The 22,282-nt window shown below is 35.5% G+C and overlaps 2 protein-coding genes across 3 annotated transcripts; both read right to left on the bottom strand.

The window, feature by feature from the left end:
• Positions 1-377: 377 nt before the first annotated feature.
• On the bottom strand, positions 378-11,465 carry rad23ab (RAD23 homolog A, nucleotide excision repair protein b). Of its 2 annotated transcripts, none has more exons than XM_079890963.1 (10): positions 11,251-11,465; positions 9,623-9,704; positions 9,380-9,459; positions 8,048-8,322; positions 7,917-7,963; positions 7,719-7,846; positions 6,569-6,734; positions 4,894-5,051; positions 3,470-3,619; positions 378-1,824 (listed from the first exon to the last, which is right to left on the bottom strand). In XM_079890963.1, the coding sequence occupies exons 1-10, from the start codon at positions 11,317-11,319 to the stop codon at positions 1,711-1,713; spliced, it is 1,269 nt and encodes a 422-aa protein (XP_079747089.1). In that variant the 5' UTR covers positions 11,320-11,465; the 3' UTR covers positions 378-1,710. The 2 variants fall into 2 exon arrangements, with proteins under 2 accessions (XP_079747089.1, XP_079747090.1); XM_079890964.1 differs by having other exon boundaries at positions 4,894-5,052; positions 6,600-6,734; positions 11,251-11,444.
• Positions 11,466-12,312: 847 nt separating this feature from the next.
• On the bottom strand, positions 12,313-19,148 carry calr3a (calreticulin 3a). Its single transcript, XM_079889790.1, has 9 exons — positions 18,938-19,148; positions 18,274-18,375; positions 17,947-18,150; positions 17,730-17,824; positions 16,869-17,078; positions 14,243-14,356; positions 13,628-13,771; positions 12,893-12,985; positions 12,313-12,816 (listed from the first exon to the last, which is right to left on the bottom strand). Exons 1-9 carry the CDS (start codon positions 19,026-19,028, stop codon positions 12,610-12,612), a joined length of 1,260 nt encoding a protein of 419 aa, XP_079745916.1. The 5' UTR covers positions 19,029-19,148; the 3' UTR covers positions 12,313-12,609.
• Between the last annotated feature and the right edge of the window lie 3,134 nt (positions 19,149-22,282).

Here is a 22,282-nt window from a genome sequence, read left to right as displayed (position 1 = left end):
AATGAAATGGATTGTCAAAAGTTTGCCATCTCCCCGTCGGGGAATCGAACCCCGGTCTCCCGCGTGACAGGCGGGGATACTTACCACTATACTAACGAGGAGCAAGCCATAATCTCAGCCAATAGATGGTGTCAAGAACCTATGATCTAGAAATACACAACATTGACTGGAACTGGCATTATATATTTTTTATATGGGGTTATCAGTGTTTTACAGGAATGCCATAGTATTATGACTTAAATACTATATAGGAACTCCCAATACCATAGTATCAACCAAAGTATTGTAGTTAATTGTGTAAGGTTTTTAAAACCATATTGTCAGTTTGATTATGGATCATTTCTAATGAACGAGCAGTATCCAATTGGAAACTCCAATTAAGCTTTTTAAAAGCAATTTATTTCACACACCACTAAAACAATACATTCATAAACCACTCAGCAAACCATTTTGTGCTTAAAATCAAACTCTTCCTTGTTTACTTTCTACACACATCAGATCCTTTGAGAAAAAAAAAGAGAAAGAATACAAAACGCTGAAATAAAAACTCAAAACTACATCACATAGTGTAAACAGGACTCTTGCCTGTACCTGTTAGAACACTAATTTTTCAACCAACTAGATAAAAATAACACCCTTCCAGCACTTTTAACTCTATACAAAGCAAACCCATAGGAGCAGGACACATCATTTATATAAAAATATATGCATTCTGCATCCACTTTAAGCACTGCACTGTAATTTCTTCCATTATCAGTTTCTAATTTCGTTTGGCACTGTCTTAAGTGTACAACAGAGACCAAGACAACACTCCTTTTTTCTCCTTCACTCAAATATGTACAAATATTTAAATTACATGTATGCATATTTTCATGAGGTTTTAAGAGACGCGCTGAGACACTCGATCACATTCAGTTGCTTCACTACATAAAGTACCTACGATTGTTGCAGCATTTCGGGCTCCGTTCAAAACCACTGCACGAGTTTCTACTGCATACCGAACTGGTTTTATGTTGGAACTTTAGACTGTAAACATAACAGAAATTAAATCTAGTTAAGTAGCCGACTGAAATCTCAACCATCAATGCTGTTTTTTTGAACATGGGTTTAAAAACACCAACATCCCCATACAGTGGGTTTACTTCTAATATTAACGTAGGAGAACTGCAAAGTAGTTTGGTGGCATCCACTGAATGAAAGCTGGACAGGAAATTAAACATGAAAAATTATATAAATTGGCAGTTAGAGACGTTAAAGTAGACGCCATATTTAATTTGACAGACTGTGAGGCGGACTCGAAAATGTCTTCCAGAAGAGAAACCCAACAAAAATGGCCTCAACGCCTTGTTTTCATTGGCGACAAACTAAATTTGGCATCTACCCTGACTGAATCACCTATTTATTAATACTGCAATTGAAAAACATGATTCCGATGGCAAAAAATGAAGCTTGAGAGAGTTTTTTGGCTGGGTTTTAACGCACACAGCAGTGATAGCAGCAGAAACCAGACAGACAACAGACACCCCGTCGTGGAGGATCGGCTATATCTATCAAAATAAAACGCTGTGCTGATACATAACCTCACATCATGGCTTCAGTTTAAACTCCATGACAATCATCATGGAAGATCAGTCGACTTCCTATTCGCTTCAGCGCACACATTCACACACAACGCACAACATGCGCACGCTCCGCCGTCGTCCTCGACGTTCACTCGTCGTCAAAGTTCTGCTGGAGCAGGAAGTTCGCGGCGAGGTTCTCGTTCTTCTCGCAGGCGAAGTAGGCTTGGATGACGAGTCCCTCGGGAAACCCCAGAGCTTTTAACTACGAAACATAACGAGATTTTAAGATTCTGCAAAAAATCGAATAACTATTATAAATTAAAAGCATGTGAATTACAATAAATTGTAATACAATATAATGAATAAACACATTACTAATGACAATTAAAATACATTATTTGAAATTGTTTTAGTTCTGCTTTTTCACAAAACAACTACATGACCATTAGAACAATAAAATAAAAAAATAAAAAAATGTGTGTATAAATATACTAAATTTCATTTTAGATGCGATAATCGCAATTAATCGATTTCAAAATGATTAATCGCATATCACATAAAAGTTTGTTTATATGTGTGTATATATATACATAGGCTATATACAGTACAGTGGCGGCTGCTGGTCTTTCAAAGAGGGGAAGCTAATTTTCGGCCTACATCATAAAAATTATTCATTTATTTATACGTAAATTCTACGTTCCTTTTCAAGAAAATGGTCTGTGAAAAATGAATGTAATAATATAATAAAGTATAATAATAATGCTACTAATAATAATATATTTTTTTAATTATTTTAATAATTATTTTTGAATTATTACTAATAATAATAATATACAAATATATAATAAGTAATAAAGGTATAAATGTATAATTGTGTGAAATGTAGTATAAAAATTGGCTAGCAATTTCGACAAGCAAATACCAAGAAATAGGTTGCAGCAGTTTGTCTTTGAAAAATCCGCGATGGGACTGAGCTCGAACAGCTTCAACATCAGCGACTTTTTATTGTATGAAATCGCTGTCAATCAAAAGGAGACACAGCCTTTCGACAGACCCTCCAATCATCACGCTGAAGCCCGGAGTCCAGGACAGCCCACTCCCCGTTCACCCCCAGAGAAGCTGAGCTTCCATGGGTGGGACATAATCGCAGCATTTATCCAATGACCGTCTAGTTTCGAAGCGCTGAAAAAAACTGTTCGAAGCAGCCCCATTGAAGTCAATGGAAGCTGGGCTTCAACGAGGAAATGCACTGTGACGCTACGGGAATGTATGAGAATCGAGTCAGCCGACCTGCTATATGTAACTGATTCTGAACGAACTCGTCTTCGACCATTAATTTTTTGACATTATAGGGGAAGCCGAGCTTCCCTTGCAGTCTTAAAGAAATCGCCACTGATACAGTATATATATATATATATATATATATATATATATATATATATATACATACACACACGTATACAGACACACATATTTATATAATTATGCATACATATAGTATGTGTGTGTACAGACACACACACACACACACACACACACACACACACACACACATATTATATAAACAAACTCTTGTTAGATCACGATTAATAGATTTATATATATATATTATTTATTATTTATATATTAGTAGATGTGACATTTTTTATTTATATGATAACGATTATATATATATATATATATACAGTATATAGTGCTGTCAAATCGTATTAATGTTAATTTCATTTTCAGTTTAGAAGTATCGTTCATTGTTAGTTTGTGTAAACTAATGTAGTTAACAAATGTTAATATATGGGACCTTATTATAAAGTGTTAAACTACAAACTTTATTTATTTCAGCTAGTTCACAAAGTAGAATTTCATTTTGTAAATTTTTTGTGTGAAAATTCCACGCGGTGTTAGCGCACCCTCTCGATGGCTTCCTTCTCCTGCGGCGTGACCTGGATGTAGTTCCTCTGTGGTTCGATGGGAGCTTCGGCGGCTCCGGTGGCTCCGGCCTCCACAGCGTGCGGCTCGTTCAACATCTGCACGAACCGCTCCTGATGCTGCGTGATTTGCTGCAAACACACATATGAAAAAATGCTAATTAAGTGACGCATGACTAATAGAGCGCAACAGTCTGGTTTCGGACATAAAAACTTAAATAGGTAAACTGATTTTTAACAATAACTTATTTTTAACTTCAACTTATTTTTAACCCTCTGGTGCTCATTGTTTAGGGTCACGCTCATACACCTCAAAGTTAACTTTTTTTTCCAGTAAAATCAATGTAATATATGTTCGTTCTATAATATTTTTTATATTAATATATTTGTATTTTGAGGGAATATTATGGTACTAAGTAATATTTAAGCAACAATTACGATCCATTTGTTTCCACAATTTTTACAGGAGAATACAATTAATTCATTCATAAAAACAAATATGAATTTGTTTAAATTATTTTTCAATGATACCCAACATCATGGCTTTGAAGATTTTTTTTTAAAATTTCACATAAAAATTTATGGCGGCCATTTTTTTAAATTTGTATTGTTACATTTTTAGTATTTTTTAAGGACCTTTTAATCTTTTCAAATCATGGCCATGATTTAAAAAAAAAATATATATATATATATATTATATAATTTATTATTTTGTGTTCAAATAGCAAGTGCCACAAAAGTCACTAAGTGTTATACAATTCAGATTAATTAAAAAATATATATTTATAAAAATAAAAATACATTTTAACAGTGGAATAAGTGGTGAACTAATAGCGATCCATTTTCTCCACAATTTTTAAAATAGAATTCAGCTAATTAATCCTTACATACATTTTTTTTTGCTTCAAATAAAAGTTTGTAATGGCAAATTTCATGGCTTAAAATTATTCAACGGAGACTTTTTTAAAAACCCTATGGGAAAAAGTGAAAGGAAAAAATACTTCCGCTTTAAAAAAAAATAAAATAATAAATATAATAATAAATAAATAAATAAATAAATAAATATATATATATATATATATATATATATATATATATACACATGCTGTTAAATCATATTCATTTTAATTTTATTTTCGGTTTAGAAGTATTGTTCATTGTTAGTTCATGTTAACTAATGTAGTTAACTAATTTTAATATATGGGACATTGTAAAGTGTTAAACCAAAAATATTATTTATTTCAGCTAGTAGCCAAAGTTGCAAAATTTCACATTTTTAAATTTTTTTGTGAAAATTCCAGGACAACAGCGGAAACCAAATGTTTAACTAGTCCAAACGAATGTGACAATTTCCCAATTGTCACCACAGCACTCTATTGGACGGGACGCGGCTAAGCTCCGCCCACCTGCAGGAGTTGCGGGTTGTCTCGGCCCAGTTGCTGCAGCAGAGCCGGCAGGAGCGTCGGGTTCTGCTGGATGATCTGCCGCATCTGCTGGAACTGCGGCTGGTTCCTCAGGAACTCCAGCGGGTTCGCCGTCACCGGCACGGATCCGGGCTCCGCACCTGCTCACAGTATAGAAAGGGCTGTACAGGAGTCTGGCCCGAAACCAAAAATCAAGGAAAAGTGAAAAAACAAAAACAAAAAACGCATTTTCTTTGTTTTGTACTTTGTTTTCCGCAACATTGTGTCATTTATGTGCCTCATAATGGGAAAGTAAAAATAATGTCAATGTGTGTTTTCACTTCAACGTTTCCTTATTGTTAATGCAGTTTGTGTTGATAATACGGATACGTGTTCGCGTTACAATTCAGCAAAAATCAACACTACGAAAAACACAAGTCACGTAAACACATAAAACCTCTATTGAAGGTATTGTAGACATTTAAAAAAAACTTTAAAACATAACAAAATGACTAAAATGTTTACTTTTTATTTAATTACTAAATTACTTAAAAAAAGAAAATGTAAAAATTAAAATAAACATATTTCATGTATCAACATATCAAATATAATATTTCTTTTATCGAGTTTTTATGCCTAATAACATCTGGAAAAGGGACTACCAATGAAAACTAGCCTTTGGGCTAATTTGGATACATTTACATTTATGAATGTTGATTATTGTACACTTTCCTTTTTGAAATAAATAAATAAAAACTATAATAGTAGGCTATATCAATGCTACTAAAATGACTAGCTTGTCAGATACTAAAAAAATATATGAAATATGAGAAATTAAAAAAATATATCAGAAATGTTTTTATTTTGTTCCAACTAGTTTTAGGGACTGTTCAACGAGGTGCAAATAACTACAAGTATAAATAGTATCTAACATTATTTGTGCTTAGTGTAAATAGCATTTATCGTTTTTGTTATGCCTGTTTCTTACACTTATTTTCAGAGCTGCAACTAGTAATTAGAATCCATTTAGAAAACTAACAACCAAAAACATTTATTTTATTTGTTATACAGCAAAGTATTCAGTTTCAAGTAAACTTCGAGTCTAAAATTTCATCAAAGGTCTCACATATTTCATATTTTAGTCTAAAATAAAGGCTTATATATATATATATATATATATATATATATATATATATATATATATATATTTTTTTTTTTTTTTTTTTTTTTTTTTTAAATTTTAACCATGTTTCTTTGTTGTTTTTCAAAGTGTTGACTTTTGGCGAATTGCATGGAAACCAATGGGGAAAACACAATCGCATTCACCAAAATGTGTACAGCCTTTCCAAAACACATCTATGCCTCTATATTTTACATGCACATTCATGACCCTAAATGAGAACAAATCACCAAATTTCAAGAAGAAGTAAATAGTTTAACCAGTGCTTCAAGCAGTTTAAAAATCAAAAGTGCAACACAATAGGATGATTGAGTTAAAAACACTTCAACTTTCAGATTTTCCTCATCAGCTTGATTTAAAGTACATCCAAGTGAGCATTGAAATAGTCAAGACTCCTCCATCAGCTGTGCTACCGAAATAACATTTTAACGAATCAGCAAGAACGCGGCAGCTGCAGGGCAAACTAGTGTCTATTTCCATGAGCAAATGGCCACTCACCCGCTCCGGCTGCGGTGGCGGCGGCGGCGGCGGCTCCGGCTGCGGCTGTGGCGGCGGCGGCGGCGGGTGGAGGCTGAGGTCGCTGTGGGGCGGGCGGGGTGGGGTTGGACACGGCAGTGGGCTGAACTACTTCTTGTGGAGGCTGCTCGGATTCTGTGGGAATACCCTTGAGGAATGGACATTAGCAACTCGTGAATTTGTGTGGTTTAAAAAGGAATCACACTGAAATGTGAAGTCAAACAAGGTGCCATAAGTCAACATGAAATGTCTTGACCCCAAAAATGAAATTTCTTCTCAATGTTTCAATTAACAATTAAATGCATTTATGTTTCACCAATCATTATAACATAGGTCTTTAGCAACCCGGATCTATCTCTAACACAGATGGATCTCTAACTGCCGCAATAGTATAAAACACTCCTGATATTTTAATAACAATTACAAAAGAATAAAATTAAACTTATCTTGTTACTTTCTGGAACTTGGAAGGGTTCAATTTGAGCAGATGTTTTTTACCATCATCACTGTCATCGCCAGAGCTCATTAATATATATTTAAATAATTTAAAATAATTGATCTATTTAATATTACAATTAATTTTAGTATTAATATTAATAATTATCATTATTACTTTCGTTATTTATGCCATTCATTATTTACAAGTGTTTATGCAACTTTGGTGATATAAATGGTTGCAAATGTATTAATTTATTTTATTATTAATGTTAATATTAATAATTTAATATGTATTTAAATACATTTTAAATCATGTAAATACTCTATTCAATATTATATTTTAGTATTAGTATTAATCATTGTAATTATCATTACTCTTTTTGTTATTTATGCCACGTATATATATGTGTGTGTTTTTGTGTTTGTTTTTGGTGATCTAAATGGTTAGCATGGATGTAAGACTACACATTTAAAAGTCGTTTTTTTAAAGTTGAGTAATTATCCAACCAAATGGACCCAATCTTGAAAAGTTGAATTTATTTTCTAGCAGAATATCCTGTTTCATTCATTCAGATATGTGTCATATTTCAAAATAAAACGGGATGCAAATGTCATTTCATGTTGCCTTTAAGCAAAAATAGGCAGTTTTTAAAGCATTTTTCTGGTAATAAAGCATAAAACATACAACTCTTACCATAAGCAGGTACTCCACGGCTCTGTCCGGATTGTTGAAACTTGCTCGTAAGGCGGCGATGACCTGTTCCCTCTCATAACCCATTGACATGATTTCCGTCACCAAATTCTCATACGCTTGACCCGTAACTAAAAAAACGACAGATGTTAATGTCAAGTTCATGTCTCCTTTATAACAAAACAAATAACCCAAACTTACCTAGTATGGATGCAGCTGCTTCTAAAAGACCCAACTCATCTATAATGCTGCACAAAATAGACAAATTAAGAGATTTTTATTCTTTTTAGTAATAAAAAACACGCTTTTTTTTTTTGTGGGCGTGGCCATACCTGGCTTCTGATTGGGCGATGGCCTGCTCTTCTTGGGCGGCCTGGTTCTCCTCTTCTGAGATCGGAGCAGGAGTCGCGCTAACAGTCTCGGGCGTTTCGGCAGCAGGCTCCGAGGCAGCAGGGGGCGCTGTGACGGGCTCTGGCTCTACAGGAGCGGGAGCAGGGGCTGATACAGGCACTGTGGGGGCGGCAGGAGTCGTGGGCAGATGGACGGGGGTTTCGGCGAGGGGCGTACTAACGGGAGCAGGAGCTTGAGGCGGTGTGGCAGATTTAGGCTGTAGAAAGAGAAACAGGACTGCACAGAGAACTACTAGCTATGTTTGCATTCAAAGTTGCAAATTTAACTTTTACGAATTTTCTGAGAAACTTGCGCAAAGTATCAATAATAAAAATGAAAGTTGCGGCAACCGGCGAACCCAATGTGGCTCTTTTTTCCCCCTACATAATATATGTTGTTTTTCCAGTCGTGACATCACAGAAATAGAAACCGTTTCCAAAAGTTAGAATAAAAACTCTTTATTAAATGTCGCGTCTGGTTTGCGCACAGACGAAACGCAATAACAATCGCTGTCATGTTTTCTTTGCAAATGCAATTGTGCGAGATGCTTCTGGGAGGGATTAATACCAAATCATTTTGGTGACAGAGCAACTAAAACAAAATTTGAGATGCTGTGCGATGCAATTGGTCCACTTGTTAGTCCAGCTATCCAATCACATCGTCTGTTGAGTTTTTTGTTGCGTATCGTGAAATTTATTCTGTAAATGTTTTTCCATCGTAGGCTAGTTTATGCACGTTTTCTTATCGGATAAAAAAATATTCTACTCAATTAAAGGTGCAAAGAGCAAGTCTCTGAGTTTTTGCAGAACTATGCCCCCCTCTGGCGACAAATGAAACTGCAACACTGCAACTGAACGCGCATGACGTCACGCCCAGTCTCAGATTCGGCCCGAATCCCTCTTATTTATTTTACTGTACAGGATTATAGAGGCAATCGCAGTGATCAGAGAAGGGCTCATTCAGCCCATCAGGCAATTGTTTAAGCATGTATGGGTTAGAAAAACAGGTATTTTTAACATGAAAAGTTGCTTAATGCACCTTTAAGCATAAATGCAATTTTAAGATTTTATGCACATCTTGATATTTCCATCCAACGTTTTATATGCAGTATCCCAAACTTCAAAAGGAAAATACTTGGATTGAAACATAGCTACTTTACGAATTAAAAGAAAGAATTCTGCTCAGGTTTTTAATGGAAGTGAAGCATTTCATAAAAATGCAAAGACCCGATGAAGAAGGTAATGAGAGGATTGCGAGAAATAAAACAGCCTTACCTTTGTAACCATCACCACGACAAAGTTCTTCTCATCTATTTTGTATTCTTTTAGAGGTATATCATCATTCAAAATTTTGCCTGCGTTTTATGGACAAAAACAAAAAAATCAAAAAGCATCTTATAAGAGATTCACACAAACCAGAATATGCTGCATGGAAAAGCTAAATATGGTATATAATATTTAAGCTTTGCAATACCAGAAATAAAAATGTCCAAAGAAAGAAGAAATTAAGAAACAGACCTGCATAGATTAGTTTTTGACCGACAGCTGGAAAAGCATCTTGTCCCTTTTCTTCCTCTATCTTTTCTTTAAGAGCCTTTACCTGTATTTACAATACACAAGGACATTATTTCATCAGATACATATTTTATATATGTATGTCAATAATATACAGTGATGAGGTTTGTTTGAGGTTTAATTCAGGTATTTTAAGGTTCTGTAAGTTGTTATTTTTACTGTAATATGATGAATTATATTCCATTATTATGTTTGGCAATATATTTCGTATTTGTGCAGGACAAATGTCACTCTCATATCTTTCAATACAATTCAATATTGTGGTTTAAAGGACAAATATGACTCATGAACTGTTTGCTTATGAAATCAGGCAATGAATGATCATGTGCTTCCCAAACTATCTTAAATATCCAAAGTAATGGATTCGTACGATCACAAGACTGGCTATATACATGGGCACTTGCTGAGTCATTTCATCATCATCTCAAAATCAAAATCATTTCATCTAATTTCTTTGCTCAAACACAGTCAGAATGATATTGCATTTTGTTCATTAGCTGATTATTCTCACCACAAATTATTTCAAATTGCAAAGTAGCACAATTATAAAAAATGAGCCATTTAAATGACAGAGACACATTAATCTGACTCCATTTTAAAAAGTTTAAAATAATATTTTCTAACATAATACAGTTAATGTCAGTAATCAATAAACCTAGTCATTCTAGGAAATTCAGAAGCATGGCAAGCTGTTTTAATATTTATTCCTAAAATCAAACTAACATCTATATGGCTATTTTTCATTAGACACTTGTGTGTATTTCAGTTGATAGTTAGTAGCATACTTTGCATTTCTAGTAGTAAGATTTATTGAATATTAAGTATAAATAGCCATTCTGGTTATCACTTATGGCAAGTAAAAGAAAAAAAGAAAATAAATGTTACTAGTCACCGTTGGGATACATACTAATGTCTACTAAATAAATACTAGTATCTAATAAATAAGGACTAATAAAACTGGAATAGATACTAGTCCCTACTGGCATAATTCAAATATATATTTTATTTAATAGTAAAACTAAAAGATGTACAGGGAACAATACTAGTTGGTGTATAGTTAACAGTGTGTTCAATGGGAAAAATTAACAATTTGTGTGACAATTAAATAGTTACTGACTCGGGATAGTGGTAACTTAGTCGTAAAGGAACAAGTACAAGTAGTGTAATACTAATAAATAAGCATTAGTGACTAACTTTTGGGATAACTACTAGAGTTCTAGTATCTAATGAATAGTTACCAATGAAATACAAATTACATGTGACTAGTAATTAAAATAAGTAACATAAAATGCTAGTTAGTTTAATCGAATAGGTGTTAAACCTGCTTGCCATAGACGAGAGTGTAAACAGACCGTTGAAGTGAACAACGCGACCGTTATTTTCAAATTAATAGCCGTTAGAATGTGCGGCTCAGTGACGTCACCTATTCTAGTGTATTATTCTACAATGACAGCGGCTGTCCGCGCGCGCGACCCACATGTATATCAGCAGCCGCCCGAGGCCGCGGCGTTTCCCAGCGCGTTGTGCCCGCGCGCTGGCATGTTTACACGGGCACAAACACGCACACTCACCGTCAGCTCCTCGTCTATCTGCACTTTAAATGTCTGCTGCTGGAGCGTCTTCAGAGTGATCGTCAGCATTGTGTTCGAGCGCGAGACCCCGCGAAAACAGCCTCGGAAGTGTCCTGAATGAGCGCGTGTGGAGATGTGACTCAGCTATCTTCGGCAGGGATGAGCGGGTGTGTTAGTGTTACGGGAAGACGCCATCTACTTGCTGAATAGGACAAGACACGTGGACGTACGGTGACCCCAAAGAGCCTTTTAGACGGTTAGAAATATCGGAATAAATACTCGACATGTTTCTAGAACTTTCCTCAGAACTATCTTCACGGGGTCAGTGACAAACAGGGATGTTGGAGACGACGAAAAAGACAGATCTGTCTCAAACACACATTAACATTTCTTATAAACTAAATATAATTTATTCATGTGGGCTATTTAATAATAATAATAATTTGACAAAATTTTCAACGAAGGTTTCGACAAGTATAGTCAATGTACACATCGTTTATAGTCATTCAAGACGTGTTTGTTTGTTTGTTTTTCCAGTATGAGCTCATTTGACAAAATAATCATGACATAAGTCAAAATTATGACAAGATGAGAAAGTCAAAATTATCACAAGTCCAAGGTATAACATACTACGTCATAATTACGAGATTAAAAAGTCAAAATTATGATTTGAAATTGACAAATTCAACATGAGAAAAAGGGCATAATTATGACAAACTAGGCTATGTCTTAATTATGGGATAAACAAAAAAATTATGAAATTCAAAAAGTACATTTTAATGGGACTTTGTCATTATGTCAGGAAAGTTATACAATGCTTAAATCCTCAGCAATAAATATTTAAATCATGTAAATTCTGAACTAAACTGAATAACACATGCTTTAATTGTTTTCTTTAAGTGTTTTTTTTTTTTTTTTTGAGAAATAAAATGTAATTAATTACTTGCGTTGCACTTAATAAATAAAACTTACACTTTAAACCAAAAATGAGGACAATTTAATATCCACATACTGAGGTGGATTTTTTTCCAACACATTTTGGAAAAATGACCCAGACGAGGATTTAAAAATAAATCATTTATTTAAAAAAGTGCAAATCCAACATATGATCAACATCAGAATTTTCCCCCTTGCACGACTCGAGACTGAACAGAAAACCCAAACCTCTATTAGTCTAAAGTTTAACAGGTCGTACTATGAACATGATGGGGTGGGGCTTCTAGCAGCAAAACCAAAAGAAATCTGAGTTTAGGGATGCGACATGTGACTAGAAGGGGCGGGGCCAAGAATTCACACCACATTTAAAGAAAAAGACAACAGAAACACATCAGATCTGCTCATTCAGGAAGGGATTCTTCTTCACAACTCATCTTTGTGGGGCGCATCATCATCACCCTCCTCTTCCTCCTCAGGAGGTTCTTCTGTGTGCTCTTCCTCCTCTGGCTCATCCTCTTCATTTTCGTCCTCCTCGTCTTCCTCATTATCATCCTTCTTGCTCTTTTCCTCATCTTCCCGCTTTTTCCGTTCTTCCTCTTCCTGTTGGTCCTTCATATTTTTTTCTGGCCCCTGATACAAAAACACAACACCGGTAAGACGCACATCATCTAAACACATTGCTGTGGAAATAAACCCAATGTATTACCTTTGTTGCGCCCCATGTTTCTGTACCAAATTTCTCAGCCTCCTCAACATCATCGGTGATTAGGAAGTTGTCAAAGATGGTTCCAGATTTCACCTGCAAGAAAGGTAAACTAGTTATAAACAGTGATTTTCGTGAATCTGAGATCAAATTTCCTGAATCATTCACCATTTAACCACAAAATCATTACAAAAAGTGCAGTACTATATCATTTATTGACAAAATGCATTTAGTGATGAAACTAAATACAGCACTGGATGTTCTTGATGTATTATGACACGAAAAAGATCTCAATGGGGTACTTCTCAATTTTGTTAACGTGACAAAACGTCCTTGAATTTGCTTCGTTTTTCTTTTTAATAGCAAAAATAAAATGATATCTTCTTTAACAGTTGTGTGTCAGAATTTGGTAAGACAAATGCAGAAAGCTTGTTTGTTTTTGCAGAAAAAAACTCCTTAAATTATCAATAAAACTATAATAGAATATCAATGATACTAAAATAACACTGGTAAGATATTGTACCTCTAAAATCATACCTAATATGGTAAATGTGACCAATTTGCCACAATTTCGGAAATTACCGCCACAAAATCAGCCATTTTGATCGCAAAAATCCCCTAAAAAAAGTTGTCAAATGTCTGGTTAAATTTCACAAGTGAAAACCAAACCAAATCTGTTGAAACCCTACAACTGAACATTATGATGTTGATTCAACAGCACACCAATCTAAACCATACCTGCCAAAGATCCAGTCCCAGAACGCCAATCTTCTCGAATTTGTAAATGGCGTCGTCTGCCTTGTACTCAGGGTTGTCGATTTCAGGGTGAATCCAAGTGCCTTTGTAGTTGGGGTTGTCGATCTGTTTTGGTTTCCACTCGCCCTACATCAACAAAACTTAGTTAGATCAGTTGGTGAAACTGGTTCCTGCATAATAAACAACCACTCAGGTGTGTTCCCCAAAAGCATCGTTGGCCAATTATGGTCACAAGTTCCGTTTAATCGCGTTGGTGATGACAGAACTTGCAATTATAGTTGGCGTCAGGAAACGCACCTCTGATCGAGATCATCAACCTTTTACCTTTAAGATCACTTAAAATACAGCAAATTGCAGAAACAGTCCATGTGATGTTGATCAAGAGCATTAATCGCTCTCAAAAAGTCCAAACCTACTTTGGATTGAACCCGAAACCTTCTGCTGGCTGCCTACCCTTCCGGAAAGACCAGCCTAAACTGGTTTTAGCTGGTCTCCCAATTGTCTAAAACCATTCAACTAGACCAATTCAACCACTTTGTGGCTTGTTTGGTTGAGCTTAGTATTAGGATTTTCTACGTAAGGACTGTGGTTTTGTACCTTGTACTCTGGGTTGGGGATCATCGCAGGTTCCCATTCTCCGTCCATGTCTTCATCCCAGTCGTCTGGTTTCTTGGCATCAGGGTCGGGAATGTTCTCAGGTTTGTCCCAGTCCTGAACCGCAGGGATATACATTTTTAATGCACCATTGGATTAACGTCTAAGAACAACTATTTTGAAATAGTACACAGATTTCTTGCACGCTATGATGTGCGGATCTGGGGCTCGTTCTTCGTACGTTGCTTATTACATCCGAGATCAAATGACACATCCAAGATGATATCATCGTGCTAATCATGATCCGGCTAATTGGGTTCTTCGAACTCACCTGTTGTTTATGATTAGTATCGCTGGATTGAGATATCTGAGATAACTGCGCGTTCATGCGCTGGCTTAAAAGGGGATATGTATCGATAGTAGAAACATTGATCAGCAACGCTGCTATTGGCTGCTCAGCGTGGCCAAAGAGCGCGCTCAGTTTTCCTCCTCAGCAGAGCAAGAACTAATAGTCGAAGTTTATTCGGAATTTCAATGTTTAATCAAAACGCCAGGGAACACCTCAAAGTCTGCAAAAGCCAGGAGAGAGGGCTGGCAAAAAGTAGCAGACAATTTAAATCTGTTAGAAGTGGCCAGATGTTAGATGTTTTTATCACTTATTAGCCTTTTTTGTATTTTAATAATTGCATAATTACTTTGTTCATTGTAATGTCAGAGTCACCACACTAGAACATGGGAACAAATAAAAGTGAAGTACAAAAATATTCTACACAGCCTAATGGTAATTTTTAGTTATATTATAGTCTCTTCTCTTCTATAAAAGGCACTGTTAAATAAATGGTTGTCTGTTTATAAAAGCAACCAAGAAAAAGGCTGAAAAAAAGAAAAGATCTTAGTAGCCTACACTGTAAAATAATTGTACAAATATTGCGGCATTAAATGAAGGCCGCATTAAAAGTAATGATGAATTGCTTTGACTTGTGAAAGTGAAAACTGATAAACTATTAATGTAAAAATATTTTGCCATGAGTTATTGATCACATTTTCCCGAATGTAGTTCATTGTAATGACATTGTGTTTTCCTCTTTTGTGCACTTTTACACAATACACCAACACTTGTATCTGTTCCCAAGAAAGTGGTGGCTGAAATATGTGCAGTAAGTGGACATTTTCTAACTTTCCAAAGGAAAGAAAGTATAAGACATTGTAATGTCCATTTGTTTCCATTGCACTGGACAGTGAATAATCCCTCTCAGATAACTGTCATATGGAGGAACTAGCCTACCTGCAAGTGCATAAATAACTTTACTTCATTTATACTTGTATGCTTTATGGCTGCAATATAAGTTGCAGGATTCCACATCTACAGAAAGGCCTACAGAAGAGTCTGCACAGACAGAGGAGACATAGGCCTACAGGTGGGCAGTGTATAGCCAACTTTTCCTTTTTATTTGTTGCATGAGGCATGTGTCTAATATCTCTTGTTGCAGGCACTTGACCACTGGCTTTTCTTTACAAAGAACAATTGAAATAAAACTCAAGGAACTAAGCTTATTTGTCTTTTATTAAACATTTAATGTTTTTTTTTTTTTTTTTTTTTTTTTTTTTTTGGCAATGTTGTGTAATATGGCACATGCAACAATGTCACAGGCCCTGTCAGGTGTGCAACCCTCAGACTTTTCAGACTCTGAAATCTTCCCTTTAGTTAGCTGAAGTTCATATCATTGTGTGCCCTTGTCCTGGCTAGAGCTGCATTGTAACTGGTTTGGGTCAGGAAATGGGGTCATAAAACACCTGTCTGCAGGCAGTAACATGTCATAATCACCTATGAAAAAATGCAGTTCTGTTAGGATCAATAAGTGTATGTAATACAGTGAGCTTGATATTTAATTGTGGAACTTTCCTTACCACTTTCAAATAATGTGCAGGAATGTGAATCTCTGAAAATTCTTAAGTCATGCACAGATCCTGGCCATTTTGCTTTCACATTTGTGATTATGGAAGATTTTAGTCAACTGCCTTTTTTTTATTTGATATAATATTATTAATCTGGAATATTAAGAATCACAATAGTAACTGGGCTGCACATTTACATTGTGAACCCCCTTTCTGTTCACATAATCCCCTTCATTGAGGCCTTGATGGCAGCCTATAGTCTATGGTACCAATCACGTTAGTGAAGCCTGAGTGATATACTGTAATCGGCATGGTCATGATTGTATGATCTTCATAAAAAATGATGATAGCCTAAAAAAATTGCTTAAAAAAAACTGCTTTACAACATTGGGTCTTAAGTGGCTTGGAAATGCCAAAAAAAAAAAAAAAAAAAAAAAACGAGTCACGAGAAAAAAAAAACATCTCAGAAAGTGCACTATCGCGCTGCGCTGGACTTCCCGTATCAACTCCGCTTATGAAGCCGCGATCTAATCCTGTTTACATGAAATAAGCCTGCTCCCGAGCAGGTTTGAGCTTGCGCATCTGTTGCTATGACAGCAAGTCCAGGATGAGCTTCGAAGAACCAAACGATCCAAGATCATGCCAAATCGCCAACAATCAAATCCTGCTAACTGAGTTAGCGACGTACGAAGAACGAGCCCCAGGTTATGGTGATTAACGATTGAAAACGTACCTCAGGTTTCGCGTCTTCAGGATCGTCGATTTTCGCCCGGTCGTCCCAATCCTCGGGCTTCTTGGCCTCTGGATCCTTGATCTTTTTGGGAGGAAGTAAGTCCCAATCTTCCTCCAGAGAGCCAGACTCAACCTTCTCATTGTCGATTTTCACTTCGTACGTCTGGTCCGGGCGCAGGATCAGCGTGTACAGGTGTGTGAGTTCATCGTCCTGACGGGCGCAAACAAAGCAACTGAATTATAATGACTATGATGTCATTTTGAAACATTTTAACTGCCATTTGGTGCACATTTTCCCCCTTCCACATATCAATTAAGTATCATTCGAAAGCTTAAAATTCATCCTGTGAAAACCAGACGTGTGCTACCATGAAAATGGTACTTTAAAAACCTTTTGACAGGCTCCTCCCACTAGTGGGCGGTGCCATGTTTCATATTATAATTTTAATTTACTAATCTTTCACTAATCTTGACAAAACACATCGTCGGGAGTGTCTGAGACTCAAGGTTCCACATTTGACGAATGTTTCATGAGATTGTTGATTTGTCACCCGGTGGCTATTTTTGGTACAGCACCTAAACGAAACCTCAATGTTTGTGATACAAGCTTCAAATTTGGTGCACATCTTGGTAAGACTTATGTCTTTGATTTTCAGAGTCCAAATTATTTTATAAAATATGTATTTTGCATGAAATAAAAATTGTTTAGTACAGTACATTTGCTTTACAGTAAACGTAAAGTTCGATTTTCTTTTTTACACTTCCATTTTTTCTGCAAAATGTCTTTACCTCAAAAAGTTTGGATTGTGCATTTTCACATCTATGTACAAACAGTTAAATTACATTTTATTTTAAAACATACTTTGCATTTGATGTCCTTCTTGATTAGGTGATTTTGGCCTTTGTAGTTGAAAATGACGTGAACTTTCTTGGTGCTGTAGCCACAGATGTCGGGTCCTACGAGGAAGGTTAAAAGTGAAAATGACACAAAAATAGTAAAAGTATATGCCAATGTTGTGCTACTTAGTTTTTCCACCTAGAAACCCAACAAAACGTAATCTACACCAACCACGACTTACCGAACATGATGTAGTACTGTGAATCGCCGTGCATATCGGTCTGGTCCAGGTCGGCGGGGAAGATTTTCACGTACCCACCGCCGCAGTCGATCTTCTGCTCGTGTTTCACAGTGAACTGGATCACTACTGGTTTACCCTCATTACTAAACGAGTCAAAGCGACTGGATAGAGCGTAAAACCGGGCGTCTTGAGTTGTCTGCAAACCTTGAAGGAGAAAAAAACCATTGCATTAGAAGTCATCTCACATTGACTATTAAAATTTTCTTTAAAGATGAAGATATTTGCATAAGCAATTGAGCTTCGGTGAAAGAACCCGTGACCTCTGACCTTTATCAAGCTCAGCATCGCCGTAGAATTTCCCTGAGGTCAGTTTCCACTGGCCGTAGTCGGATTTGTGTTTGGATTCGACCCATCGGCTTTTCCAACCATCTGGAGATACAAAGTTTAATAGCATGAAATCTTTTATATTGGCTATGTATTGTTCATCATAAGCCATTACACAATACACAAAAAATATTTTCAGGCTGGAAATTTAATATGGATGCATTTAAATTATGCAAATAATTGTAAAATAAAAACAACAGATATGCCACTCTAGTGCCTTAAAAAAAATTTTTAAGACGACAACAGTTTAATAGTCTAAAAAGCAAACTGAAACCAAAACTTAACATTGATTCATAAAATACTTTTTTTGGTCATGATCCATAAGTAAGTATGCATTAAGATACAAATCTGAATCATTTTCACAAATCATGTATTCTTAGCATGACATGCAAGTTGTATAACACAGTGTAATTTGCAAACACAGTAAATGAAAGTGACACTGGTGAAATGATACAACTGGCTTTGATCACATAAATGCATGAAAGTAAACTTGCTCAATACATCATAAAAATACATTATTTTGACATTATTTTAAGAAACACTTAAGAATCTCCGTGAAATAGTGACTGTGTCTGATGTCATGCACGATCAAAGAAGAGAGATTTACCTCCATCCAGAAATTGTTCTTTAAAATACACATCTGCATGTACAGTGAAAGCCAGTGCAGATATAAAGCACACGGCTGCAGCGACCCGCATCTCTGCACTGTTAAAGGATCTATATTAAGATTAAGATCCTGATATAATAATGAATGCTGATCGAGCTAATGCTCAGTGAAATATGGCTCGGTTGTGTTCCTGCACAGATGGCTGAGACTCATTGGCCGGACACGCAGCCAATCAGAGGAGACCACGAGTGAAGAGTCAGCGCTGTGGGCGGGGCTTCTGCGAAGCACGTGATTGGAACACGAGGAAGTACAAGTTCCTGATAAGTTGATGTTATAGACCTTTTTTTTATTTTATTTTTTTAATTTTTTTTTTTATTGCACTTCAAACAAAATAATGTCAATGTACAGTCAGAATTGCAATATATACAAAATGGAGAAAAAAATAAATAAATAAACAAAACAAAGAAACATACAGCCAGGGGGGGAGGCTAAACATTACATAAAAATATTAAAGGATTCACAAACCAAAATAGTTTTAATTGCTTTCTTATTGTGGGAATGAAAGATAGTTTTGGTATACAATTGCATTTCTTTTTCAAGAACCAAAAACAAAGGTTTGGTTTTACTGTACTTACATTTATGTATATGGAATTTAGCAAAAATTAAAATTAAATTTATAATATAGTACTCTTTCCTTTTATTTGAGGGACTATTATTAAAACCAAATATAACATTTTCTAAACATAAAGAAAAAGAGGGGTCAATGTTGTCAATTATAAATCTAGACAAATCTTTCCAAAATTTGTTAACATGAGCGCAATGCCAAAACAGATGAAACAAAGTTTCAGGCAATGTATTGCAAAAAGAACAATTCAGATCAATATCTTTTTTAAATTTGACAAGAAAATTATTTACTGGGTAGTATCTGTGTAAGATTTTGAAACTTACTTCCTTTACTTTATTTACCAATAAATATTTGTTTGGTAAAGTCCAGATGGCCTTCCATAACAAACCTCCAACCAATCTATTCCAGTAAGCAATACAGTTTGGCCTGGTGACAATGTCTTTTTGAAAAAATGAACGAATGGTTTTATTTACATTTATGACTCCAGGGGCAAAACAAATTTTTCCAATTTCAGTATCAAATAAATTAAAGGAAGAAAGGGGCGCAGTTCTGGTTTGGTTATTAGCTCTAAATAATGCCAAGACCCCTGTGGGAATTGCATCCATGACAATCGAAAACTCCCTGGGCGTCACTGGAATTTTATGGAGATTTAGAAACTCAGAGTAAGTTAGCAGCATACCTTCTTGATTTAGTAATTGATCTACTCGTATTATACCTGCTAAAAACCATCTTTCAAAAAATAAGGTTTTATTTTTAAATAATAAATTGTAATTGTTCCAAATTAAATATCTATGGGGTGAAAAATTATGCTTATATAAAAGGGACCAAGCAAGCAACATTTGTTTGTGAAAGGAAGACAAATTTAGAGGGATTTTCTCAATTTTATAATTGCAAATCAAGAGAAAATCAAGACTACCTACTCTGGAGAAAACAAAATTGGGTATGAAATTCCAAAGGGAATTTGGATTTAGAATGAAATGTCTAATCCAATTTATTTTAAAAATATTATTTAAAGTGCTGAAATCAAGGAAGTTCAAACCACCTGATTCATAATTATTCATTATTATAGACTTCCTAATATAATGAGTTTTGTTTCTCCAAAGAAATTTAAATAAGGCAGTTGATGTTATAGACCCTTTTACAGTTGGTAAACATGGTGACGTATTTGTGTGGGCGGGGCTTAGCTGGAGGCAGAACGATCCCTCTGGTAGTGATGGGCAGATCGAGGCCTCGTGAAGCAATGAAACAGTTGAACCAAATGTGCCATATTGTTTCGAGGCTTCGAATCAATCCGACACCCGTCTCAATGGTGACACCTAGTGGTCACTTGCAGGTGTTGATCTGAAACAACCTTGACGAGCCATTAAAAAAATGTGTTGTTTTTTTATTATTATAATTTTCTAATATGTGAAGCTTGTAACCTATAGGCTCCTCACTGTGCATAATGTTATTTTGGTCATGAAAAATGAATATTAATAAAAGAAATCAAGCCACAATGTCTCACTTTTTTAGAGATTTTTATTCAAAAATATTTCTCTGCTGTGGAAGGACTTAGCCTATTTGCTTTTTTACAGATAATTTCTCCAGCCTTTGAAAAAATCCTCTCACAAGGGACACTTGTTGCTGGCATACAAAGATATTTTTTAGCAAGGACATACAAATGAGGAAAGATTACTGCTCTCTCTTTCCAGTAATTTAGTGGATCATGAGTTCTCCACCATGTTTATAAGAGCCTCATCCAATTCCCTCTGTCTGACTTTTAAAAGAGAAGATAAAACATACTTTCAGACAAATACATTGGAAAAATACAGCTTCAATTAGTGCACATCTATTAAAAGTATAGCCTACGGGTTCATTATTTGGAAACCTTTCTAAACAAAGTTATGTTATGAATTTTTATGCTCAGTGTGCAGAGAAAAATGTTATGGAATGTAGAACTACAACAAATAGGAAAACCAAAATGATGTCGTCACTGGCAGTATATTGGGTACTCATATGTAGGATGAGTGCTCCTCAAATGGCGCATCATGGATGATGTATTGTTGCAGTAGGCTAGATACCGATCACAATACACACATCTCACTTTATTTGGGGTTTCTAAACGGAAATGCTCCCACACCACAGATGTACGGCATCTCTCCTGGGGAGCCTCCATTTTATCTATCTATCCAAATCTATCTATCTATCTATATGAATCTATCTATGTATCTAGATATGTATCTATAATCTATGTATCTATATATGTATCTATCTATAATATATGTATTTATATCTATAATCTATCTATATATGTATCTATCTATATCTGTAATCTATCTATATAGGCTATGTATCTATTAATCTAGCTGTCTATATATATTTATATCTATGTATCTATTAATGTGTCACTATATGTATACTGTCTCTAGCCTATCAGTCAATGTGTTGTGTAAATTTAAATGTAAGCCTAAATTGCCTATAACTAATCAAATCGCACTATGTCACTATAGGCTATCACCAAAAATCCGCTATCTCAAAGTCAAACTCCTCTCACAAAAACCCACGAGGTCAAAATGCGTTTATTTCACTTTTATACAGATGTGCGATTGTGTGGTCTGTTCCCGACCGTTCCAATCAAACGCTGATTCGGCGGACCACACCTGATGAAACACTTAGTGAAACACTTCGAGGCTTCGTTTGGTCATAGTCACGTGACATGGGTGTTTCGAATCACGCTTCGG

Source organism: Squalius cephalus, assembly GCF_949319135.1.
Source record: "Squalius cephalus genome assembly, chromosome: 13".
Taxonomy (NCBI): Eukaryota; Metazoa; Chordata; class Actinopteri; order Cypriniformes; family Leuciscidae; genus Squalius; species Squalius cephalus.
The sequence above is the reverse complement of the archived record's forward strand: the minus strand, read 5'-3'. Positions and strand labels throughout refer to the sequence as shown.